The sequence below is a fragment of the Thunnus maccoyii genome, chromosome 8 (genome assembly GCF_910596095.1).
Source record: "Thunnus maccoyii chromosome 8, fThuMac1.1, whole genome shotgun sequence".
In the NCBI taxonomy this organism is placed as follows: Eukaryota; Metazoa; Chordata; class Actinopteri; order Scombriformes; family Scombridae; genus Thunnus; species Thunnus maccoyii.
Window position 1 is genome coordinate 18,716,071 of NC_056540.1, and position 24,779 is coordinate 18,740,849.

At 38.1% G+C, this 24,779-nt stretch overlaps 1 protein-coding gene across 1 annotated transcript in view; it reads right to left on the reverse strand.

Moving 5' to 3' along the window:
* tsc22d3 (TSC22 domain family, member 3) overlaps nt 1-3,018 on the reverse strand; it is a 35,859-nt gene extending 32,841 nt beyond the window's left edge. Inside the window, exon 1 of the mRNA XM_042418702.1 lies at nt 2,207-3,018. Coding sequence (XP_042274636.1) covers nt 2,207-2,553 — 347 coding nt within the window. The 5' untranslated portion in view covers nt 2,554-3,018. The remainder of the gene's footprint in view (nt 1-2,206) is intronic.
* Nucleotides 3,019-24,779: the final 21,761 nt, after the last annotated feature.

Consider the following 24,779-nt stretch of genomic DNA (forward strand, 5'->3'; position numbering starts at 1 on the left):
AAACTACTTAGGGCCTAATCATTGCTGCCATCAGCCCCATCAGTTGCAGTTGTGGTAAATGGTTTTACATGTATTGTACTCTCTGTACTCATGCTGTATTTAACAATCCCACAAGAGATAAGAATAGTCTTTAACAGCCATAGCATATAGCAAAGTTAAAATTTAACTTATTTGAATGTTCTTTGGCAGCTCGGCTTCTGGACAATTTGATAAAAGACTGATAATGCTCCTTGGCTGGAGAACATTACTAATATGATAACATCTGCAAACAACTGAATCAATGATAACAAGCTCCACCGCCATCTCCATCCCGGACAAATCTTTATCAGAATAGACATTGATGCGGATATTTCATAATTCTTTTCCTCAGATATGTTGATTAATGTCACTCAAATTAAGATTTTTCAAGAAGGATTTCTATACCAGAGGAAAACTCATATTGAAAAGTGGTAGATGTGTTCTTAAAGAAAAACTTTAATTTAAAAAAGTTTTAAAATATTGTATTCAACATATTTGACTCAAAGTATTTCCTCTAAGATTTGGATGTTGAACCAAAACAAACTTATATCACACATACTGAGATTGTTTTCTTTCTCTGTACCATGATATATCAATAAAACACAAACTTAGTTGCAGATTGTATTTCAGAAGTGGGATTGAGAAAGTAAACCCACAACAGCATTATTAAGAGACTTTAGAGTATAAAAACCAGCCTGCAGTAACTTAAAATAACAGCCCCTTAACAAAAAACCAATGAACTGGTAAGAGAGAGGTCAAAGGTTAATTACAACATCAAAATTCCTTTTGTAAACCACCATAAACGAAAAAGAAAATCCCTTTTTATTACCAAATTATCCGATTAATGTTATCATTTGACACACGTCTGGCAAATGTGTCATGATCCTGTAACTCATATCTCTGTTTTACTGGCACAAATGACGACAGCTTCAGAGTATATGATATTCAAAGGTGGTTCAGACAGTGATAACAGGTGTGTGTTTTTTAGTGCTTACTGCCACTTCTCTGTTGAACTCCTTCATTTTACTCTTCCAATAAGCATACAACTATATGTAATCACAACTTCTCCAAGTGAACACTGTAACCGCTGGCTCAGGTTCAGGAGTTCAGTGATGGTCAGAACTGTAGCCGGCTGGAGAGACGGTAACTGTTATTTTGAGGTTGAAGTCATTCGACAGTAGCTGCCAAACAAGCTATCAAACTGGCAGCAACTTTGTAGCAGGACATTCTATTCCTCACAAACACTGCAAGGTGAGCTGCCAAACACTGTTTTATAAACACTATTTGGCAGCAACAGAGAAGGCATCAGGCCAGTTTTAATTGACCTCTAACAATAAAAGAGCATTTTAATTGAATCAATATGACAACAAACTGTTGTTTTAGCGTAATCGTGTGTTTTTGTAGGGCGTTCTTTTTAGGTTCGATTTTGTTTACCTCTTTTTTTCTGGCTTTTTTTTCTCTCCGCATTGTGTTTTGTTGTTTTGTAGTAAAGATTTCTTTAGAAAGACTATCAGTCGTACTTTGAGTGTAAATCTAGGAACAGCTGTGGGAAACATGTGTTTCTCTGAGTTTAAACATGTCCTACAAACAATGATAATTGTCCTTAAACTGAGTAATCTCAATCAAGAAAAATGCATTACAGTGTTAATACAGTGCACACCAATTCATCAACAATTCATGAACTCTAATAGGTAATAGAAGTTAGGACGTCATTGTCACATTACGTAACACATCAAATATGCAGAATGATAGGCTTGCATGATGTAGATATAAATAGACATCATGAGCTGCATAAATATTTGGACGTTGCTTTATGCTTTGGACCTTTATTCCAAGTACTTTAGATGTAACTATACTTTCTTGTGGAACTCATAAAGTGTTTCCACACAGTCTTATTTGAAACTCATTTTTGGAATGCAATCAAAATGAACACCCTAGTCATAGCCTACACTTAATCCATGACTGTAAACACGTATGTCAGCATTTTTAGAAGTGCTGATCCAAGAAACCTGATTAGTCTGCTTTAACCATCTGGCTCATCTAAACAAAATATGCTACTTAACCAGCACTCATATTCTGATTTGATATGTACAGATCCAGAAGTGAAAATGGAGACTTTTACATCAAGTTCAAATATAAACCTTCAATTTATATCCTAAACATGTACCTGTCAGATAAGCAAACATACCTGTGAAAGAAGAGCAGTATAGATAGCATGGTCTGGTCAATGTTGCTGTTGCTGTTGCAGATCCCCTCGTTGAGCAGGAAGCAGGGGTCCCTCACCACCGACTCCAGGGAGTCCTGCCTCATGATGTTGTTCAGCTTGTCCGTGTTCAGGTTCTGGTACATCAGCTGGTTGCGGAGCTGGCGGAAGTGACTGACACTGGGGCTAGTGGGGCTTCCTGGCAGGCCCCCTGTTGTACCGAGGCCCCGAGCCGGACTGCTAGACATGGAGTCATCACCTCCATTGGCCAAGTCCAGGCAGCAACTGCAGCAGTCCAGGCCGATGGGCGAGCGGCAGTCATCGTCTGACATCTCGGAGGACAGGTAGATGAAGAGAAAAGACGCCCAGGTGAAGCAGGGCAGGTGCAGGAGTCTCAGACTGAGATGTATGAATGAAAGAATGTCAGTATCAGGGTGTGTTCCACAGCTCTGGCAGAGAGACAGACAGGCAGCCTGGGCTGGTCTGTTGTACCGCTCTGTCTCTAGTCCGGGGCCAGGAGGGCTAAATGGCAGGTTGAGTTCCTCCCTGAGAAGTGCAGTCACGCTGGGCCACTCTGCCTGCTTCTATCCCTGAGTTTCCCCCTCCTGTGGCTCTGCTGCGTTTAGCCTTTTGTTCGGGGCCGACGCTGCTGCAGTGTGTTGCTACTGTGGCAGGAGAAAGAGTGAACGCCCCACACACACACATATACACACTCACTCACACCGATTCAGCAGGAGTGCGCTTGAAAGCAAAACCCAGAAGCTGCTTGCTGCTTATCACTTTTTTCCCTGCACTTTTTTTTTTTTCTTTGGTTGGCGTGCCTAGAGACAGAGGGAGGGAGCAAAGAGGGCGGGAGGGAGACAGGGAGGGTGGGGAAACCCCTGTGATTGGTAAAGACCGTCACTAGATACATGCACTGGGCCCTCCCTTTTTATTTTTCAGCTTAGCCGTGCACGCATTAGTGGAAGGGAAATAGAGAGGGAGTGAAGATTCAGAGCATGCTTAAAACGTGCTGTTCTGCCAGCTCCACCCTGCCATGCTGACAGCACAAGGAGTGGCTGAGTGAGGGAGGCTGCAGGAACACACGCAAAGCCATGATAACATGTCTCTTGCTGAGTTATGAAAGGAAGAAAAAAAATAATTAATGTTTGCAGTAGATGTGAGTTGCCTGAACGGCATTTTACATGCATTTAAAGAAATTTAAAAAGTGTTTATTTTCTCAAGCTATAGTGTGTTTTAATACATTTTTGCCTACCTCTGTCGAATGAGTTTTTAAATCCTCAATGGTAACATGGGTTTTAGAGTTCAAGATTTATTTGCTCATTTGCTCGGAATTGTGAATAAGCCTAAACAGTCACATCAAATATTTATAAACAGTTTAGCTTTAAATAAGCTATTCATGGTGGTGTTTTGGAATCCAAACCAGCCAATTGGGGCCTTTCTGTGTATAGCTTGTGTGTACTCCCCATTCCTTCAACTGTCCAAAGACATGCATGTTTATGTGTGTATGTAAATGCAATGATTGTCTACATGTGTTAGCCCTGTGATACCCCATCTCTCACCAAATGTCGGCTGGGATATATTCTGAAACACAGGTAAGGGACTATCAATAGATGGCATGTCAATGGATGGCAATCAATATGGAGGGCAATAAATGTTGTTGTTTTTTTTATCATGTAAAGTTAATGTCATTATGAATCTCATGTAATGCATAATGCACATTGTTTTCATTTGTGTTATTGTGCAGGCGTGAGTGTGTGAGTGTTAAAGAGAGAGAAAGAGAGGGAGACTATGTTCTCCTTATAAACATTTTCTTATCGGGCCTCCTCTGTGTTTGTTTACAATTTTGTCAATTCTGTTCCCAAACAATTTTCAATTGAGCAAGAGTGTGCCGCGTTCTTGTTCTCCAGACGAGCATTTCACAAGCTCTGCTAAATGCCAGGACGATGTCATTACAGCCATACAGACAGCTCCGGGAGGAATGCACTGCAGAGCCTCTGACCTCGGCCGCTGACCAACAAGTGTACTGCATGCTGTCTACAGATGGCCGATCACGCAAGAACACAACAGCATGATGATTGCAAATAGCATGTCTTTCTCTGAGGCATGCTGCTGTTTCTGCTGCAGTAAAAAATGTAACACCACGCATTGTTGGGTAGCAGTGGGATCAATTAAGCAGAGAAAATGACTGACTATTGCTTTATTGAGTGTGTAATGATGTCCTCAGGCAGTGGGACTGCTACACTTTGGTTGTTGAAAGGATGGGTTTGAGGATTGATTCAGGTGGAGACTGCCCTCTAGTGGTAAACCAGTAGTATAGTCATTGATGTAGAGGTTAAGGTAAAGTGGGACCACCATCTGTATATACACTTAAAAATGAAAATAATTGCTCTTCCTCATGAAAAGCAACAATTTCAAACTTAAAAACACTTATTATCTGAACTGACATTGGTCCAACATATTGCTTGCATCTATACCTACTGAATTCATATAAACCTGTTAAGGTTAATAAACTGAGCTTATGCAGGTTTACTGTATCTGTGGTTTTTTGGTGGAAATGAGGAAGAAACTGGTCTTTGCAGACAGGAAAGAGTCAAAGAGTAAGTGAATGAGCGAAGGGATTACTGCATCAACCATTTTAAAAGCTGTACATTATTCCTGATGCACAGCTATGCAGCAAGCCAAATACACTTACAATGAAGGTTAAAGACAGGAGCTGGACTGTGAAGTCTTTACAGGAAGGAGTTGTGAAATTTGAACTGAAAACAGAATTGGATGAAATGATCACAATCACCAATCAGAAAAAAAAACAGATACCAAGAAATAAAATCATTGTAACAATGAATTAGTACAGTAACAATGAAACTAAATTCACAAAAATAGACTCGGTTAACTGTCAAATCAGCTACATTGTGCCTCTGGAAAAAAGGAAGTATTAACAATGAAAGATCAACATTAAATCCCCGTAGGAGGTATAAAACAGTAATTAATCTGGTAAAATGAATGCAAAATCCACATGGTTAAAGGAAAAGACCAACAGTAAACTAACAGTTACTTAACCTAACTAAAATATTGGATTTAGCCACATGTTAGCCTAAGATAACTAGTTTAAAGGCTAGCTTGATAAGCAATAAACTGATTACAGATAAACAAAACAATCAAACACAATTCTGCGTCACAAATCAAAAATAAAAATAGTACCTACAGATAATTCTCCGCTGAGAGCATTTAGGGAGTAACACTAGATAAAAGATGCTTGTCAATATTAGCTTGATAATAGATCTGATAAAAGGCTGTAACATGTGATAACAGTGGTTGCTACTAGCAACACAACACTCAACTGAAACCAACTGCCGGTGGCAGATTTGTCCTAGTAATTGGTGAGATATGACACGTCAGCATGACTAGAGCAGAGTTCAGTGGAGTTTGCAGCACGAGTGAGTCAGCTTATCACACAAGCTGTAAAGAAATTCTCAATTTAAAGATTTTCTACACTATTTATTTGACACTGAAACCCAAAGTACCCCTAAAATAGCGACTAGAATAATCTGCATTATACCTATTCAATTTAATGCAGGTGTATTCAGGAGATAATTTAATTTGTTTCCCCTTATTTTGTCTTCAAAATAAATATGTATATCATATATCATTTTTGGCATTCTCCCTGAAAAAACATGATTCACCATCTGAGCTTGGTGTTGTTTTCCTAAATTCATTGTAGTTCTACTATTTTTCGTTTCTCTGCTAGTAAATATGGAAATAAATTATCATGTGTGAAAAAATAAATACATTTGAAAGGGGTAAGTTTGCACTGAAAGAAACTGTCACTGACACCCCATTAGTGACATCACGACAGGTGTTTTGCTTGTGACAACTGAATATCAACAACAAAGTGCAAAATGCTTCAAAGTTTTACACTACAGAAAGAAGTGTAGCAGCATTTTCAGCCTTGTGTGATTCAGATTGGATTTCCTGTTTCAGTTTTAAAATGCATATTGTAGCAATTGAGCTGAGCAGATTTGGGACATTCAGATTCAAATCTGGTGGCAGTTCTGGTACACCGTAGATAAGAGTCTTGGTTCTCCAGATTTTGTCTCCAGAAATATAGACTGCACTGAGTTAAATAACGTGGACAGTATATATAAATTATTAATTTGATGAGAATTTTACAGACGGACTCCCACAGCTGTCTAAACTAGGTCAGTGAAACTAGGATAGTGGAAGCTCTGCGCTATCAGTAGAACATTCCTAAAATCTGTCTAAATAACACTGATAAGTTCAGTCAGACCACGTGGCATGTGACCACATTTTGTTCTCGTGTGCAGTTTGCAGACAGACAAGTGATAAGGGGCATGTGTTGCTGACTTTGTAATAATAATAACTTCTACAAAAACAGAAATAAGGAATGGCTGCAACACAGTCTCATACAGATGGCTTGTCACTATAATCACAATTGCTTTTTTTTCAATAACATGAATACTAAAATGCGCAATTTCTAATGTATTCTTACTGAAGCTTAACTAAAATGGCACGAGGGCTAAAATGGAAATATAGATGACATCAGAGAGATCTTTACATCACCAATCTTAGGCATTTTTATGAATTTCTAAACACCACAATGAATACTTTCAGTTGAATGATTTAGCTGTGAATTAGTCATTTGCTCTGGGCATCATTTTCCTATATTTTTCTAAACATATTATAGTCTTTTAAAGATGTATTAAGTCTTTTTAAGTCACTGATGGTTTACAGCTGTATTCTACAGAAAGAAGACAGCTTTGTATCTTAGTACAAATAGCTACGGTATTTTGACTTTTCAAGCACTCATCAATACTAAACATTACCTATTTTGTCATTTATTATAAGTGTGAGTATTTGTTATGTTGTAGTCCCTCTGCACTGCCACCAAGCTTCTAGGCCTTGTTTCCTCTGCTTAATGTAGTTACAGGAAACACTCAGGGCTTTGCTTGAGTGTGAAATGAACAATATGGGTCTGTGTGGGTTGTCACTAACAGGTGAACTCAAACTGTCAGTCTGCAGTATGGGGAAAAAGTTGTATTCAGTTGAGTTCTGACCATAGACTGTAAAAAATAATGGAGTTTGCATTTTTACCGTCGCCATCTTGGATTTTTGGTGCCAGAAGTGACCATATTTGAATGAGAGGGTGGAGCTGACCCTGACACTAGCTGCTAGCTTGATCAGCACAGTGCATTTGCTAATGCTAATGCTAATTTTCACTAGCAAAAAAGAGGCTTAAAACCATTAAACCAAAATATACTTACCAGAAAAAAACTGAACATCTGACTCCTTAGAGGGTCTTTTAGTACAACCAAACATTGAACTTTTTTAGGTGAGCAAAATGTTACAAGTAACTTTCATGGACTGATAGCACACTGAAATGTCAGCTACGACTACGCCTATACTATGGATCGTTTACATTAATGTCACCTAACCAACATTGATGCCATGGTAGCAACTTGTCTGCGGTGGCCACGCCCTTAATTATGCATGACATTAAGCCTCAACCAAATTTAAACAGGTGAGTTATATAAAAATTCACCCCCGCACAGTTGTCATGAACAGGAAAATTAGCTATAGAGACCAAAACCGTTTTTTTTGTTTGTTTGTTTGTTTTGTGCCAGGCTGTGAACATGTTTATTTCTGCTGTAAAGTTGGGCATTTTAACATGTGGGTCTATGAGGATTGACTCGCTTTTGGAGCGAGCCTCAAGTGGCCATTTGAGGAACTGCAGTTTTTTGCACTTTTGCGTTGGCTTCATTTTTCAGCCCCAGTGATTGCTGCTTGGTTCTGACTGCCCTACAATTTATGAGAAGTGGAATTATTGATGGCTTGTTTACTGGAATAAGTATTTGTCGGATAACTGTTCATCCTGCCAGTTACCAAGTCCAGCATCAGGGTGAGTCAAACCAAAGCAAATTCCTGCTCATCCCAATAATTTTAGTTGATGGATTTCCCTGTACTCTTTGCTTTAATTTAATCATTCTGCTGTCACTATGCTATACTTTAAGAAATAGTACATTATTGTGCCAGTCCAGACTTTCCTGGCATTCAAACTGATGTCTTTCAGCAGTCAAGACAAAGATTCCATCTCCGTTTTTAACCAGAGTCAGAGGAACAAAGTTCCAAACTGCTATAGCTTTCCCACAGAGCACACAAATTATGTCCCAGTTTAGGTGATACAAAGGTTAGTCCCTCAGATGGCATGAAGACCAGACTGAACCAACTCAGTGCCACATGTACTGGTGCATTGGGACGCATGCTTCTCAAAGTCTAACTTTCCTAGTTTATCAAAAAGTTCCCAGTGTATCACCAGGAAGTGGCCCTCAAACAGCTGATGAAGTGTAAATAACTGAAAAACTGGGGCAAATTTCCTAAGATTAGAGTACAGTCAGGACGTTTCACTTCAGTATTATGGACGACTGCCAAATACTGTTCCAGGTTAAGTAAATTTATAGTAGAGTTTAGGACTACTATTATTTACACTCTGCTGTCGCTTTTTCATTTGTCTAGTTAACATAGTAACATCTAGTTGTTGAAAGATAAGATCCCTTCACATAATATGACTGGCCAAAGATATCAAATCAAGGTTATCAAGTTCAGACGCAGCAGTAGCAGGTGTACTGGTAAGGGCAAGTATGTGGGGTGGGGGTGAGATTCTCACACTTCGTAGTTAGGTGTATCCTGGACAAGGCTGTTTGAAAACAGCTGTCTGTCACTGTCCATAAGCTTTTTAAACAGTTATGGAGACACAGGAGGGGAATGGGACAAAGACAGCTAACCAAATCAAGTCAATTATTTTTAGAAAACTTTTATTGCTGCTAAGCTTTTACCAAGATATCCTCAAAAGAAGATCACCAACATATCTTTAAAACCTCCCATATATAAACAAAACATGATCTCTTATATCAGATCTCTTATTCAGCTGGATTTAAGACATTTCAGTTGTCTGTGCAGAATACTGATATCTTCATGCAACTATTAGGCACTATTATGTAAGTGCACTTTAAAGAAAGAACTCTCTGCAAACAGTGAAAAATGTGCCAACTGACGTTTCTTATGACATTAATTTCTATGCTGGAAATCAGGGAGGTGACCCAGTTAAAAGGTGAGGGCAAAGTCCACCAGTGTCCAATTATATAGAATAGACTATGTAATGAACTTAGATTTGCTTGTAGTCTTATCTTATCGCAGGCATAACAAACAAACCAATCTGATTTTCTTTATCAATTAGAGTTGTATACCAGTCTCCTAGCGAAAGGTGCCAGACAGTCCTCTTATGGCCTACTGCCCCTCTTTGGCAGGTCACTGAAACAACATTGCAGAGTCAACCTGATGATTCCTGTGGACAGAAATGTCTGTACAGGAGGAGATACAGTAGCACCGTCAATACAATATGTAGGTTACGTTGGTCAGACTGCTACATTTTGGAATGCAATAGAGATGTGGAAAAGTTTGTCATGTGGATGTTGTGCCAAGTGCCAAGTCTCAGCTTTAATTTGAGTAGGTGTAATATGGAAAAAAGTGTGTGGGAGAATTAGGAAAATCCTTCGCAGTGAATGACCCTGGTGATGCTTTCCCAGGACTTCACTGGTTTCTCTGTCTTTAGTCTGGTCTCCAGTAAGTGAAATGCAGCTCAATCAGATTGAGATCAGTTGATTGATTTAGCCAGTCAAGGATATTCCACCTCTTGAAAAGCACTTTGGTTGCTATGGCTATATGTTTAGGATTGTTGTCCTGCTGAGTGATGAAATGCATTTGGCTGAATCTGCACACACAGAATGTTCCTGTATACCTCTGCATTCATCCTTTTGCATCTGTCAGCAGTAAAATCATCAATAAATGCCAGTGTGCCAGTTACAATGGCAGCCATACACGCACAAGCCATAACAGAACCACCACCATGTTTGACAGATGAGGTGCAATGCTTTGGGTCATGAGCTGTTCCTTTTTTTCTCAACATGTTCATCATTCTATCATCAATTATCTTTCAATCAATCATCATCAATCAATCCATCAATTAACAATCATCTATTATCAATCCATAGATTTTTGTTCCAGAACTCCACCAGTTTAATTTTGTATGTCCTGACGTTTCTGTTTTTGAGGTTTACCACAGGTTTATATCTTTTGTTGAATCCTCTAGGTTATGGTAATGAAGTTTTTGATTGTTGACATAGAAACATGTATACCTACATCCCGGAGAGCATGCTTAACTTGCTCTGCAGTCATAAAGGGCTTTTTCTCACCATGCTAATAATTTTCCAGACTGGTGCTCCTCGGTCTACCAGTTCGTTTGCCATTTTCTAGTTTTCCTGTGCACACCTGCTTTTTTAAAAATGTACCCAACTGTTGATTTTGGCAAACCAACTACCTTAGATATTTCTCTGATAGATGCTTGTTTTTTTCAGCCTCATTATCATCTTCATTTGCAAGGTCACCTCTTTACTCCTCATACTGACAGACAACTCCACCTCAATCTAAATGACACCTGTCAACTCTCCATCAACTCTGAGCCTAGTCTGAGCACTTTTTTGCATGAACTTACATTGAAAAAACACACAGCTGCCCAAGAAACATTTAGTAGCCAAGTGTCCAGATACTTGTGAACCCTCGCAATATGGGCACTATGTGTGCAAAGGAGTTCTTTCAATATCAATGTAAACCTACTCAAATTAGAGCTTTTTGGCTCTTTAATGTAGTATCCATAATTTTATTTCAAATTGAATGTGTTGACACACAGAGTTTGAAGAACAAAAAATGTGTAACTATCCAAATACTTATGGTCTGGACTGTATATGTACTATATGTAGAGGTACAACGGTTTCTATTAGTATGTAAACTGTCATAAAAAATACAGAGTTAAACCTTTTGTTGCTGGGTCTCTATATAACATTCAGTAGGAACAATATGTCGGCAAACAAAACCTATAATAATGTGATAATGTTCCATATTTACTGGATTTTTGCTGTGCTTGAGTAATACCAATGTACTGTCACTAGAGGGCAGTGAAGGCAAACAGATGAAATTTACAATGTACTTCAACATCATGTTGGTGAGAGGGGCTCCTATTGCCACTGTATGGTATGCTTGTGTGTGTCCATGTGTGTTAGTGTATGGATGGGTGGGTGTGCTGCAACTTGATTACAACTATCGCTACAAGTTTTAAAGCATCTTGTTTTACTACTACATGTGTCCTTATCGTTACAGAAAGTAATTTGGAGCCATCATATTGCTCACCTTTAACCTTAGCGTTTCTGTTTACCGCTTTTGGTTGTTTTGGTGCACTGCAATACAATGAGAGCAACGTAGGTACAGAGATTGTAGATAATGAAGATGCACTGCTTAATGAGAAGGGGAAAAAAGAAAAAAAATAAAAGTAAAAAACATTTTTATGTGGTTTTCATAGCATACTGAAATAAGCAATTTATTAAATTAATTTGCATTTGTCTTCCAAGTGCTAAACAAGCCTAACAGATGAAAGTCATTATGCATTCACACCCAGCATTGATATCACAGACACTGACATGCTGGGAAAATAAATCCAAACAAGCACAAAATGTTCTCAATATGATATAAATATTTGATCAAAATTCATATTAACAGCTCTGAAAACTGACATGATTACAGTTGAACAGGCTGCTATATAAATGTCTACATCAAAATTATTCATTAAAGCAAATGCACACCTACCATTTCACTATGAGATAGCTGAAGTAACATCTAAATCATTTACTATATAACCATTATCTGTTCTTTGGATATATTTTGTATTCAGTGTCCTACAGATTGGTGAGGAGCCACTCTTTTATATCATGCCTATCATAATGCATCATTTCTTCACTTCTGCTCTCCCTGCATTTGATCCTCTGCCATTGGCTGTGATTGGCCAAGACATTGGGGCCAGACAGGCTCAAATCCTCTCATTGGCTGGCGAGATATGGCACTTAATCCTTAAGTTCTCTCGCCCTCTGAGGATTAATTTTGCTGTCCTGTCATCTTTAAGAAGTGTGCCCCTCTGGTTAGGCTTGGGTTGTGGAAAAGTAAAGCACAAACTCTTTACAGGCAATCTCTCATCACAGGAACATACAGCACTGAACCCAAGTGGTTAGCATTAGTTGGCTGTGAAGGAGATTCAGGCCATGAGTTAAGCCAGGGAAGTAATTACCGTTGTCAGAAAGCTGAAGTCTGTACTCGTTTTCCCTCTGACTGTCGAGGCCCGGTCTCACGCACACCACTGCTTTTTCCTTCCATCTTTCTCACTATTCAGCTTTAACTCTATGCTTTTACTCTTTTCCTTTTTTTCCTCTTTATCTTCCGCTTTGTGTCAATCTGTCTTCCTGAGTAAGGAAACCTGTATTGACTCAGTGTCAGTACCTGCCACTGTTTGCCCTCAGCTTTGCTATGTTTTGCTTGGTTTCTATAAGCACCAAGGCTTTACTCGTCACACATCTCTCATTTGCTCTCAGTGCTAAGACTGGCAAAGTAAGAAGAGTCACAACGGTGTTGTGTCACTATAGGTTTCATGGAAGTTCAGAGGAATTTCCTGAGAAGATCATATTGAGCTTTATCTGCAGCTACCCCCTAATTAGATCTGAAGTGATTAAAGTCATAGATATAACTGCACATCCTTTGATGCTACTTTTTTGACAAGGTCTAGATCTAGACTTTGCTTTCATACTCTTCTCAGTGACAGATGCCTGGAGAAACCTTTGAATTCTGGCTAAATATAGCATTTGGACCAAATATGCAAGCAGAATTCCTGTTGTAACTGACTGATTTTTGTGAATGCACTATGATGTAGAATATATTTTATATGCAGACCTCGGCATGAATAGATAATAATGATAAAATATTATTTTTGAGAAGCAAAAAGAATAGAGAATCTGATCTAACTCTGGAAAAAAAAACCTTACCATAAATTGAATAAATAACACGTAAGTATTTCAGTGTTCCCATTTATGATTCACTTGTCCCTGCAGTCAGTGTTTGAAGTGCTGCTACTTTGATTTATATGCTTGATCTCCCCACTACGTTTGTCTCTAGCTTATTTGAAGTTCAAACGGATTTGTGCTTAGCAGCTGACGTTCTTTCAACCATAGCATTTAGATATCACTTCCAACAATCTCTCAGAAAAGGCATGCTTGCTATCTTTTTGGGGGAACATTACAACTAAATGAGAATGTGGGTTGCAGCTTACGTAATGGTAATTGGTAATGTGCTTGACTCTGAAAGAGGATATGTTTTTCTAAGGCTTACAGTCTCATCTCATGACAGATATGTTTATGTGGAAAGTGGAAAAAGAGCTCAGAAATTTTCCAAAAATTGCAACATACGTAGGAAGATAGAGATTCCCAAAGACTAATCTTGTTGCTGATGCTGAACTTCTGTGCCAGTGGAGTTTCTGAAAGTCAGACCCACACACTCAAAGCACTGTTCTCAACTTATCCCTATAAATAACATCCCTGTCTCTTAAAACTCCATGTAATTCCAATCATGAAAGATTTATTCATATGAATTCTCCATGCAAACACGGACATGCAAACCAGGTATTGAAGCGTCTCTGAAAATAAAATCTGAGGTGTTGATTAATGTGAAAACTGTTTAAGCACATTCATATTGACATACGCACTGTGCAGGAATTTCTCACGAAATGGAGCAAAATGGTAATAGCAATCAATAAAGTATTGATTATCTCTAATGGAGGTCAAATGAATGAAACAGCCACGAGTAAAAGCATGCAATAAAAGATGTCACATTTTAAAGTTGTCTAGAGTTCAGTCCAAACCGCAGGTAAAAGCACTTTAGACCTGACATTTTGTTTTTTTGTCCTCTGCTTAGCCATGCATGAGCACAGAAACACAAGCTTTAAACTGACACACGGGAAAACATTCAAATTCAGAAATGTACTCTGAAATACAAAATGCTTCTAGGACATAAATTATGTATGTACCTGTTTGATGTTTCTTTTCTATGAATTGGGTAATGTGACGATAGCAAGGATTAGATTGGACATGCCTTTTTTGAGGGTTTGTCACAGGAAAAGGTTAGCCAAGAACAAAAGCTGTGGTTGTCAGGTAGGTTTGGGTTTAAGCAGCGAAAATTGTAGTTAGGATAGGTAATGAAAACAACTTAAATAGATTTAGGGTTAAAGTTCAGAAAAACAATTCACTCACAGAGGAAAACATCCATAATGAGTTTGAGAATTAAACCTTGGTTACTTTTTTGTTTAAGGCCATCCACCACTCCCAACCTTTTAGTTTCAACTGCATTTAAACTGGAAATGGCAGGAGCTCTCTCTCTCTGATTGACCAAAGCCTGAATGGCCTCTGTTTAAGAGCAAGCCTCTGCTGCTCACCATGTGTGGATCAGCATTGATTGGCCTTGTCAGGCTATTTAAAGTCCGCCTCTTATTGGTTAATTACGTCATAGCCTTCACCAGATCATTAGAACAATGGATGTGTTTATTTACAACGTTCCAATTTCATTTGTTCAGTGATGAGGGAGACGCGGGTAAAAATGGAATCAAAAACAATCTGGACAGGGTTGGAATGACTACTTGTGCCTCTGAAAGCTTCAGTGTTACAACAGTTTAGTGACTGATTGACGCTGCTGATGAATGCATGTTTGTTTGTTCCTGGGGCCAGTTGTAGCTCTCAGCATTTGTTTGGACAGCCAGGGAGGATGTGTATCCTCAGTGGCAGGTTGACGGTGAACATGCCAGCAATCCATGTCCACACCACAGTCTAAACCAAGTTCGCGCTTAGTATTTAGGTCATAAAGATGGTGACTCATCAACTTTAAAGAGTAATTAAGGCATGGAGTATTTGGTGTCACTGACTAACCCCCTCACAGTAGACGTACCGATCCAGGGTTAACAGCTATTTTTACTTAGCCACATTCTCTGACATAGTAGTGCTGGAGCAATTAAGATGAGACATTTTCTTCCGTTTCCATACTTACAAAAAAAACTTGTTGCCTAGAGTAATTCCCACAAGCCCACAACTAAAAGGAAAGAGCTGTATCTTTTGTGACAGGATAAAAATAAATAAAAAATCGCTGGCGAACACAGCGCCCCAGCAACTGTGCCCTGTCACTCACTGTTAATTAAATCCCATCGGTTGTTCCATGGACAGGTCCTTATCTTTTTTGGACAAACACCACTACACCAAACACAAAGGCAACAGCAGGCAGCCTGAAGTCCATCCACTTGCATAGTCACACTGCATTTTCAGTGAGAATCATCACAATGAAACTTTTTCAATTTTTGATTTTTCTCATGTGCTTTGTTTGCTGTTAGAATTCTCAGGTCATAGAAAGAGGGAGAGAGGCCTGAGGCTGTTTTTAATAGAAACAATGCTTTGCATAATGTCTCTGCATTTCAAACAGTACTGGAAGCTGCTTTTATCGTGCTTTTGTACTCAGTGTGTGTGTGTGTGTGTGTGTGTGTGTGTGTGTGTGTGTGTTGCATATATGAATTTGTTTATGTGAGTGACTTCCCTTCATCTGAGGTCAAAATGTCTTGTTTGACCTCACACTTAAAAGGATAAAAGAGTCATAATAATCCAATGGAGATGAGGCTTGAATTTTAAAATTAGTCAAATTTAAATGTCTATCTGCTGAACAAAAAGAAGATCTAAGAAAGGAAATAATATCAGAAGTTAAAAAGCGCAATTGATAGCTTTCATCCAAAAGAGGCGCCGGGTATGTATGGATTACCGATATAATTTTATTCGATATTCTGGACACAGATTAGCTCATTTCATTTAAATGTTATTGAAAATGCATGAAGGCACCATGTTTTCCCACAAACAATGTCTCAAGCAATTGTCAATGTGATACCTAAACCAGGACAGGAGGGCAATACTCTGTCTGAATATCAACCTAAAAGTTTAATTAATAGCGACAATAAAATTCTTACCAAAGTCCTAAATAATCAACTAGCTAAGATACTACCAGAATAAATCACTATAATCAAACTGGCTTTATACAAAATTGAAGTCTTAAAACCAATATTAGAACCTGTCTATCGTTAATACAATATGCCAAGAGGCAAAAGCTAGACTTGACACTGATGGTGGTGGATGCAGAGAAAGCTTTTGACTGATTAGAATAAGCCTGTGTTTTTAAAGTATTAGAAATGTTTGAATTCCCTGAAGAAATAATTACCATGATGAAGACCATTTATAAGTCACCAACAGCACAGGTTTATGTTAATGGAACTTCATCTGAGATATTAAGATTAAAAAGATGCACTGGACAAGGTTGCCTGTTATCTCCCTCCTTATTTGCATCGGCAACTGCACCTTTGACTCAAAAAGATAGAAGTGAGTGGCATGAATGTAGATAAAGCAAAATAAAAATTTAGTTTATTTGCTGGTGATTTAATGATATATTTAACTAATATTAAAACATCTCTTCCAAAGACAATGGATATCATAGAGGATTTTTCCAAAATATCATGTCATAAGATGAACATTGAAAAAACTGAATTGATACCAATCAATAAAGGATCTTGTGGCATTCCACAAGACTTTAAGAATTTTCAATGGAAAGAAAGATAAGAAACCTAGGTTGCTATATAAGTTCTGAAAAAAACAATTCAATACAAGGATAACTTTCTTTCTCTAATTAATGAACTGAAAAGTAGCACTAACAAGTGGTCAGACTTGCCCATAACTTCAACTGGAAGGATAAATCTGTTTAAAATGTTATGGTTGCCTAAATTTCTCTTTATTTTCCAAAAGATACCTTTGATCCCTCCAAAATATTTTTTACATGACTTCATGCTTTACTCACCTGTTTTGTCTGGTCTAATAAAGCACTCTTCTTCAAAATAAATTTCCAAATTTACAACCTTATTATTATGCCTCACAGATGTTTTATATAGATCATATTATCAATAACACAACTGGAGAACCCTGGACAAATATTTAAAGCTAACAATTAAAGCCTCACAACCTATTTACCTCTCTATTTACAAAACACAATATAAAAGTATGTAACTTCACTGTAAATAGCACATTAAAATCATGGAACAAAATTTAAATATATATATATCCATCAATAAAAATAAAAAATGTGGAGCTGAAGTGGGGCACAAGGGGAATTAAACATTTATCAGATATAATTATGCATAGTAGGGTTCAAACATTTATAGAACTTGAGAATAAATTCACATTATTTACATTATGATTTGGTGCCAGGACCCTTTGAGGACATTCTGTTCAAAGAAGGAAAAAAGAAACAATAAATTGGCAGAATATACGACATGCTGCTGAAGGAACATTACTCACTGCAAAAGCTGTATGATGAATGGAATAAAGATCTCCTTTTTAAAGAAGCCACACAAAATGGAAGAAATGCTTATATCTCACTAACAGCATTACCAGTAATGAAAATATACGCTTAATACAATACAAATTGATGACAAAAATACTGAGTAAAAATTCAGTGTTTATCCTCTGATCGGTGTATGAAGTGTGGCTCTCACAACTCCCTCATGCATTCCTTTTGGCTTTGTACAAGTGAACAAAATGTGGAATTAAATCAAAGAATGGATATGTATTACTTGTAAAAACAAATTCAATTTTCAGCTTGACTGTGTATTTTTCAGAATGCCGAAAAATAAGATATCCTAGAGGATGGCAGATTATGTTTTCCTCCCTTGTTTAAAAGAAGCTTAAAACACTGAAAAATCAGAGGCCCCTACTTTACAGATTTGGAAAGAATTGATTAGAATTTCTTTGACTATAGAAAAGACATTTTCTGAAGATAACAATAAGATGAAGCAATCAATGAGGTATGGAAGTACATTTATGATGCCCTACAAGACTTGAAAAAGAACAAAGAACTTCCCTTCCCATTATTGGGAAGGGAAGGAAAGGGAAGGGAAGGGAAGGGGAGAGGTGTGCGTATGTGTGTGCGTGTGTGTGTTGTGTTTGCAGAGGGTCGGGGGTCAGGATGAGAGGTGTATGTGTGAGCCTGACACTATTCTAGGATAGTATATACTATCTTATATATTAAGGTTTTATTATATATGTTGGTTAGTAAGAGATTGTAAGCAAAACCTCATGATGGAAAGCATGAAATTAAATCAAGATAAATATTTTAAAAAAAATTTAAAAAGAAAAGAAATTAATCCAATGAAACTACTGAAGGTCACTGTGTTCTATACTGTCAGAATCAAGTGTTTTTTAGATCAGATGAATCAGACATTAAAACTTAAAATTTAGAAGTTAATTGTCTATTACTGGAAAGACTCCTGTAATGAAATACTAACTGAACAATCAGTCTGTGTGTTCTCTTTTCCAAATACTGTAGGTCTCCTTTGAGTCTGATTGCCAAAATGATTGGCTTATCTAATCAAATTCCCCACAATTTGTAATTAAGTTAGTGAGTTTACAGATGGGAAAGCCTTAACATGCTCTCTGAGGTAATCTAGTTTGTATAGCCTTCAGTACTACAAAACACTTTTTAATGCAAGCCTTGTCATTGAACCTGGTGACCAAATGTCTAAGATTTTCTGAAATATTCAAGACAAGTGAATGTTAGTGTGAGTTTTTCCAGTAAAGTCATGCATCATATCAGTACATCCTGATAAGTGTCAGATACAAATTAAACACCTCTCTTGGATAATGTTTGAAACTGAATGCAGTGAATGCCTCACAGTATGTAGCATGCTTTTAAGAAGTCTCAGCTTTCAGTTTCTTGTGAGTTCACACAAGGGCAAGTGACAATTTAGCTTATGCTCATCAGTCAGATGGTTTTAAAACGACCCTGTCTTAACACTTTGCAAATAGAAAGGCATTAATACCACTGAAATGTTTTATGTCCTCAGAGGAACCGAAGGCACTCTGGAAAGACTGAGCACAAAATCTCAAGACTCTAAAAGTGTGAAAACATCCTCACCCCTCACTTCTCTCCCTGTGTGGCTCGACCTCTGCCACGCTAACTTTAGTAACGAGCACAACACTGGTGTACATTTCCACAGATGCCACATTGGGAGGGTCTGTATGGGGTCGGTGGTGCCGCTGGGATAGTATGACCAGGTTTCAAAGACTTAGAGGTCAAAGGTCAAGACAACTGTACCAGATTCCCAAATGTGATACTGTGTCTGGGTGCTGGGTTAGCTGACTTTGAAACCAAGTAAAATGCCACTTGTTAAAAAGCAGGACAACAATAAGTGGTTTAGATGAAAGAGGGTGCATGTTCAGTGTATATAAGAGTGTATGACGTGTATATATTTGTGTGTGTTTTAGTGTGCATGTATGGGTTTTATGGATATCAGCTTGTCTGTGTACATATGGAGGAAGTGAAGTGCTGCTGGATCACCCAGTGTGACAGAGAAATTATTTGAGGCCTTTGTCTTTGATGTCTATCCAACAACACAGCATGATCTTCTTCTGTGAGCTGTTGGTGGTGTGGTGGCAAACAACATTTCTGTGCAGCATTCTCATTTGCCACAATATTCATATTGATGCTCACTATGAATTGCTGCTCTTTTTGTTTCATTTTCTCTACCAGTACCTCACTGGCTCTCGAGAAGAATGCTCCTTTCAGTCACACTTCATGTACCGTGAATTGATGAGAAACCTACAAAAGCTGAACATCTATTTAAATATGTAACTGCTTCTTCTTTTACCTTTTTTTAAAGTCCAGTCAGCTTTCAAAAAAAATCTTCAATTCTGAGTAGAAATGTCTTCAAAACATTTTCATTGTTTGTTGTTCTGTTATCTGCTCTTTGCTTCTTTTTCTCCTTCTTCCTTCCTTCCTTCCCTACATCTCTCCCTCTGAGCCACATCTTCCAGGCGTGCCCCAGGCCAGCTGAAGGCAGGCAGTGCCTCTTGGAGGACTGACAGTTTGGTAGATTGTTTGGGAACCATGACAATGAGTGGCCATGACCCTTAGGTATGGGCAGTGAGAAATGTTCTCTTCTAGATGGTGTCATTAAGAGCCCATGGGTACGCAAAGTGGGAATAGTGGGGGGAATAAGGGGGATAGCCTGGAACAGAGCAGGCATGCCATCAGGGAGTTCAAGTTAATGTGCTGTCACTTTGTACCTGCCACTCTAAGTTCTCACAACCAAGCCTCTAAAAACCAGGGCCCTCTTCCAGCACCAAGCTAAATACCTTGCTGCAGCAGTGACTGTTTCAGTCCACATGCACAGGGTATCTTTTCACAAGCTTCTTATCTCTAGCAGCTCTATCTGGATGTATTGATATCCTATAACATCAGTGGCTCACTGGAAATGACTGTACAACACAATTTAGCACATTTGGCCTTTTACCACACTATACACCGTATCAGATTGACGGCATGGTGCACAAAGGACTGATGACATATTGATGCATGTTTCCTCACCGTTGAAAATGGGGTTTGATCACAGATGACTGCCTGAAGAGCTGTCATGCACTCAGAAATCTGACATAGGTAAAAAATGGCACTTTCTGCTAAATTCTGCAACAGTTTCAGAGGAGTATAGTACAGTATGTTTCTGTTGTTTGATAAGAATAAAATCAAAGAGACACACAGTAAAGTTGGTCATGAATCAAGCAGCACATACTGCTGCACATGTTCTTCATGTCAGATCAGGTCATAGCTAGTTACAAGTGCTCCATCTAAAATGCAAACTTGAAAATGTTGATGTTTAAAAGGATCAGAGAGAAATTTAAAAAAACACAGCTCTTCTTGCTGTGAAGAACCAATACATTTTATTTCCACGGTTGAGGTTTCTTTTTTAATTAATTTGAGGACAGTGCTTTTGTAACATTTCCCTTAAAGTCATTTTTTACACAAGCATCATCATCATTTCACAAATTAGCAATCACTCATTTTTTCTTTCCCCTGCGGCGCAAGTTTTCATGTTGATTAACTATTCTTTTTTTCTCAGTCATAAGTGTGGCAGCATAGCAAAAATGCTTATTCAAGGGCCAAAATTATTCATGCTGATTAAATTCATCCCAGGAAGGACTGTCCTGGAGTTTCATTGGATGAAAAAATGGAAATTCAGTTTTTTCTTTTTCTTTTTCTTTTTTATATTAGTTAGCCTTCATGCTAAAATTCAGACTGAATTCCACAATTTAATGTAATTTTTTATGCTAAATGATCTCTCATTAACAATGTGTGGAGTCACTGAAGCTTCTTACAGCCTCATTGTCACTGAAAATGGAAACAGCACAAACATTTTCGGACTCTTCTATCTGCTGTGTACCAGCATGCCCTATCATCAGCAAAACAGATGTTTTATTATCAGTTTATATGGTTCATGAATGTAATCATTGTTTACATCGTTTCTCCCTGAGGGTAATGATATGTGAGGCATGATAAATCAGAATTGAAGCCACGGAGACACTAACCTAGAATGACCTTTACTTAATCAAGACTTTTACCTTCCTCCTATCAGCTTGCCTTAACTATGTCCAATTCTTTCTCGCTATCTCTCTTACTCTGTGCTCTACTATCAAGCCTTCTGTCTGTCACAACTTGCTGCCATTTTCACCCCTATCTGATTCCATCACACTGAGGACTAAAGCCTTTAAACCCATTAAATCCCTCCCAATTCAATTTCAGGATGGCAACACTGCCTTGTGGGTCGCTGCCAACCAGGACTCATAGGAATCGCAGACCCCTCCAGGTTTCCCAATCTGGCAATGCTTCCTGGGCAGGCAGGAGCAGATGCTTGGATATTCTGCAGCGACAATAAGACCACCCCCCTCAGGCCTCTACAGCTGGGCAGAGTTTTATCCAGCCCCTATGAGGCTGCTGTCAGGTGCCTTTATGTAGACTGGGACATTTAACCAGCCTAACTAGCCTGTACCAACTGTTACATCCAGCTGGCTTCCATTCTTCAGATGTAAACAAAACACTCACTGCTTACTTTTGGAGCTTGGTACAGTGAGTGTTAGCACCCTCCAATCCTGACATAAACCATAATAAACCTGAAATAAAAAATGTGAGAAGTTTCCATTTCATTTTGTGTGACACAAGGATGTAACAGAGAGGAGATATGAAAGAATTAATGAGGAGAATATACACTCCATAATCAAATGCCTACATTCATTCTCTTCAAACAGAAACAAAACATGCAAACGCCATTAGATGTTCGTTTTATGAAAATTAAAGACGAAAAAAAACACATTACCCTTCTACTACATACTGTATGTCCCAGGATACCCACCTGTATACCCTCAAGAGACTTTATTTGCATTTAAGTATAAATCCATGCACATACTGTGCAAGTGTTTTTGCTTGATGAATAGAAAGTTAGTGTCCTGCAGTCATAACATATTCCGCCGTCTTTTGGGTTGAATTAACAAATCCACAACTGTGGCAAAAACAGCTCATTTTTTTATTAATCAAGGACACATATTTCAAAGTTGTGACTGATTTTACAACTAGACTTAACATAAAACGGATAAGTTATTACTGTTCATGCCTTCAACCCATGGCTCAATCAAACGATCCATTCAATTCATTATATGCAGCTGTCTATGTTTCCATCCAAGTTCAGAAATATGAAAACAATGCGTCCTGGACCCACAAACAAGTGGGTTGATCAACTCTTTCACCAATTTGTTCCATCCACACCTACACTCACATGCCATGCTAATTCTCCCTCCCTCTCATATTCCATCTCTCTCTCTCTTTCTCATCTAAGTGTCCTCAAAAAGTTAGCAAGGCTAGAGCTTTTATACAGTGCCTCAGTTCATATCTCTTTGAAAATATTTCTTTCACACTTTCAAATTCCTGTCAGTGCATATCAGCATGCAGTGGAATAGCAGTAGATGTGTACAGAATGCGAGATAACCTTTTCCCAGTTGTCAAGTCTCCACAGGCTACTCTGATAGCAATCTACCATCAAACAATCCTCTTTTCTAACTTTTCTATTCTCCCTCTCAGTAATGTGTATGATAAGGCAGTGTCACCACATCTAACCTATATCTACAATAATTACAGTAGATATTTTAAACACAACTCATATACCTGCCGGCGGGGGAAACATTTTTTGACCACTAAAATAAACAAAATATCTCTTGCAAGTTTCAACGTAGAACGAGTGAGAAAATATGTCCACCTGGCTTGGATTTTCACTTCAAAATGAAAATCCATCGTACAGCTGCAACCATAAATGTAATATTGTGGTAACCTGCTCCAGCATGAGTGAGGTGAAGCAAATCAATTTGATTTAGCACATTTATTTAAAGGGTAAAGTTCAAACAAACACACCTTGCATAATATAGACTATATGATCTACTTGTGTTTTTAATCAGAATAGACAAATAAAGATAGAAATAGAAATTTGTCCTCTAAAATACTCTCAGGGACTTCAGTTGTGAATCTTTTTCTCAAGGGCCTTGAGCTGTTTAAGCACTTTTCTAAGCCAATGTCATGTGTATTATATGAGTATGGCACTTCAACCTGAATCTTTTCTTTAGAGTGAAAATTTATTTAATCTGTGGTAACGTTGAGTTTGCAAAACACAAAAAGTAGAGGGTGCAATTTAAAAACTGGGTATTTCTATCAAGATTAAATAAGCATTATGAGCTGAAAAGAACATTGTGTCAAAGTGTGAACAGTGTACTTGATGGATTACACATAGATTTCATCAGCAAGTTCTAAAGGATTCCTGACCACCCAAGGTGATGTCCAACTTCCTGCTACTTTAGCTGACCTACAGAGTTTCACAGCTGAGGTATCAAAACAGATAAAACAGTCCCTGCAGTGAAATAGCTAAGCCTACAACCACCTGGAAGCGGACGTCTTCCTGCTCAAGCATTTATGAGCCGGTGCGATTGCAGGATTTTATTTGTGGAACCGACTGGGCAGTGAGCTGAGAGAAAGCAGCACGCTGATGCAGACAAACAAGAAACACAGCCAAATCCTCAGAGCTGCTTATAACAAAGGAATGTTTTTAAAACTTCAAATGCTACAACATGCACAGAAGAGATTCAGCCACTGAGATAATTCAGTGGCTGATAATTACCTGATGTATAATATACTGTGCAATATTATGCAGTTGAAGCTTCCACTGTGATGTTTATGCTTTAGCCTCTGGGCATACAGCTGAGCACTGAGCACTCATTATTGTTAAATTTCAACAATAATAAGCTAGCAACTGTTCTCATTTAATTAGAAAAATGTAAACAATTCCTTAAATAAAAGCAATCAACTGAGGATTATATATTGATCTTGTTTTACAAGCAAAGAAAAGCCTGGAAGACGCCAAATGTTGCTAATCACAAGATACTGATATTATTGTTTTGTTATTATTTTGAATTTTGTGTGAGTTTGATTTCTTTGCGTTAACTTTAACCATACTTACCCATACTCTAAACAACTAAAAATGGGTCATTTCTCAGTGCCAAAATTTGATTAAGTATCCCATACTGTCCCATCTGCACCCAGCCTCATTAATTATTACTTGTCCCCAGCTTCACTTATCCCCCCTCCAATTAACTATTCATAAGCCCCGTAATGATTAACAATATGTTTTGAGCTAATCTTTATGTAAATGAAGTAAGCTTTGTAAGAGATAATG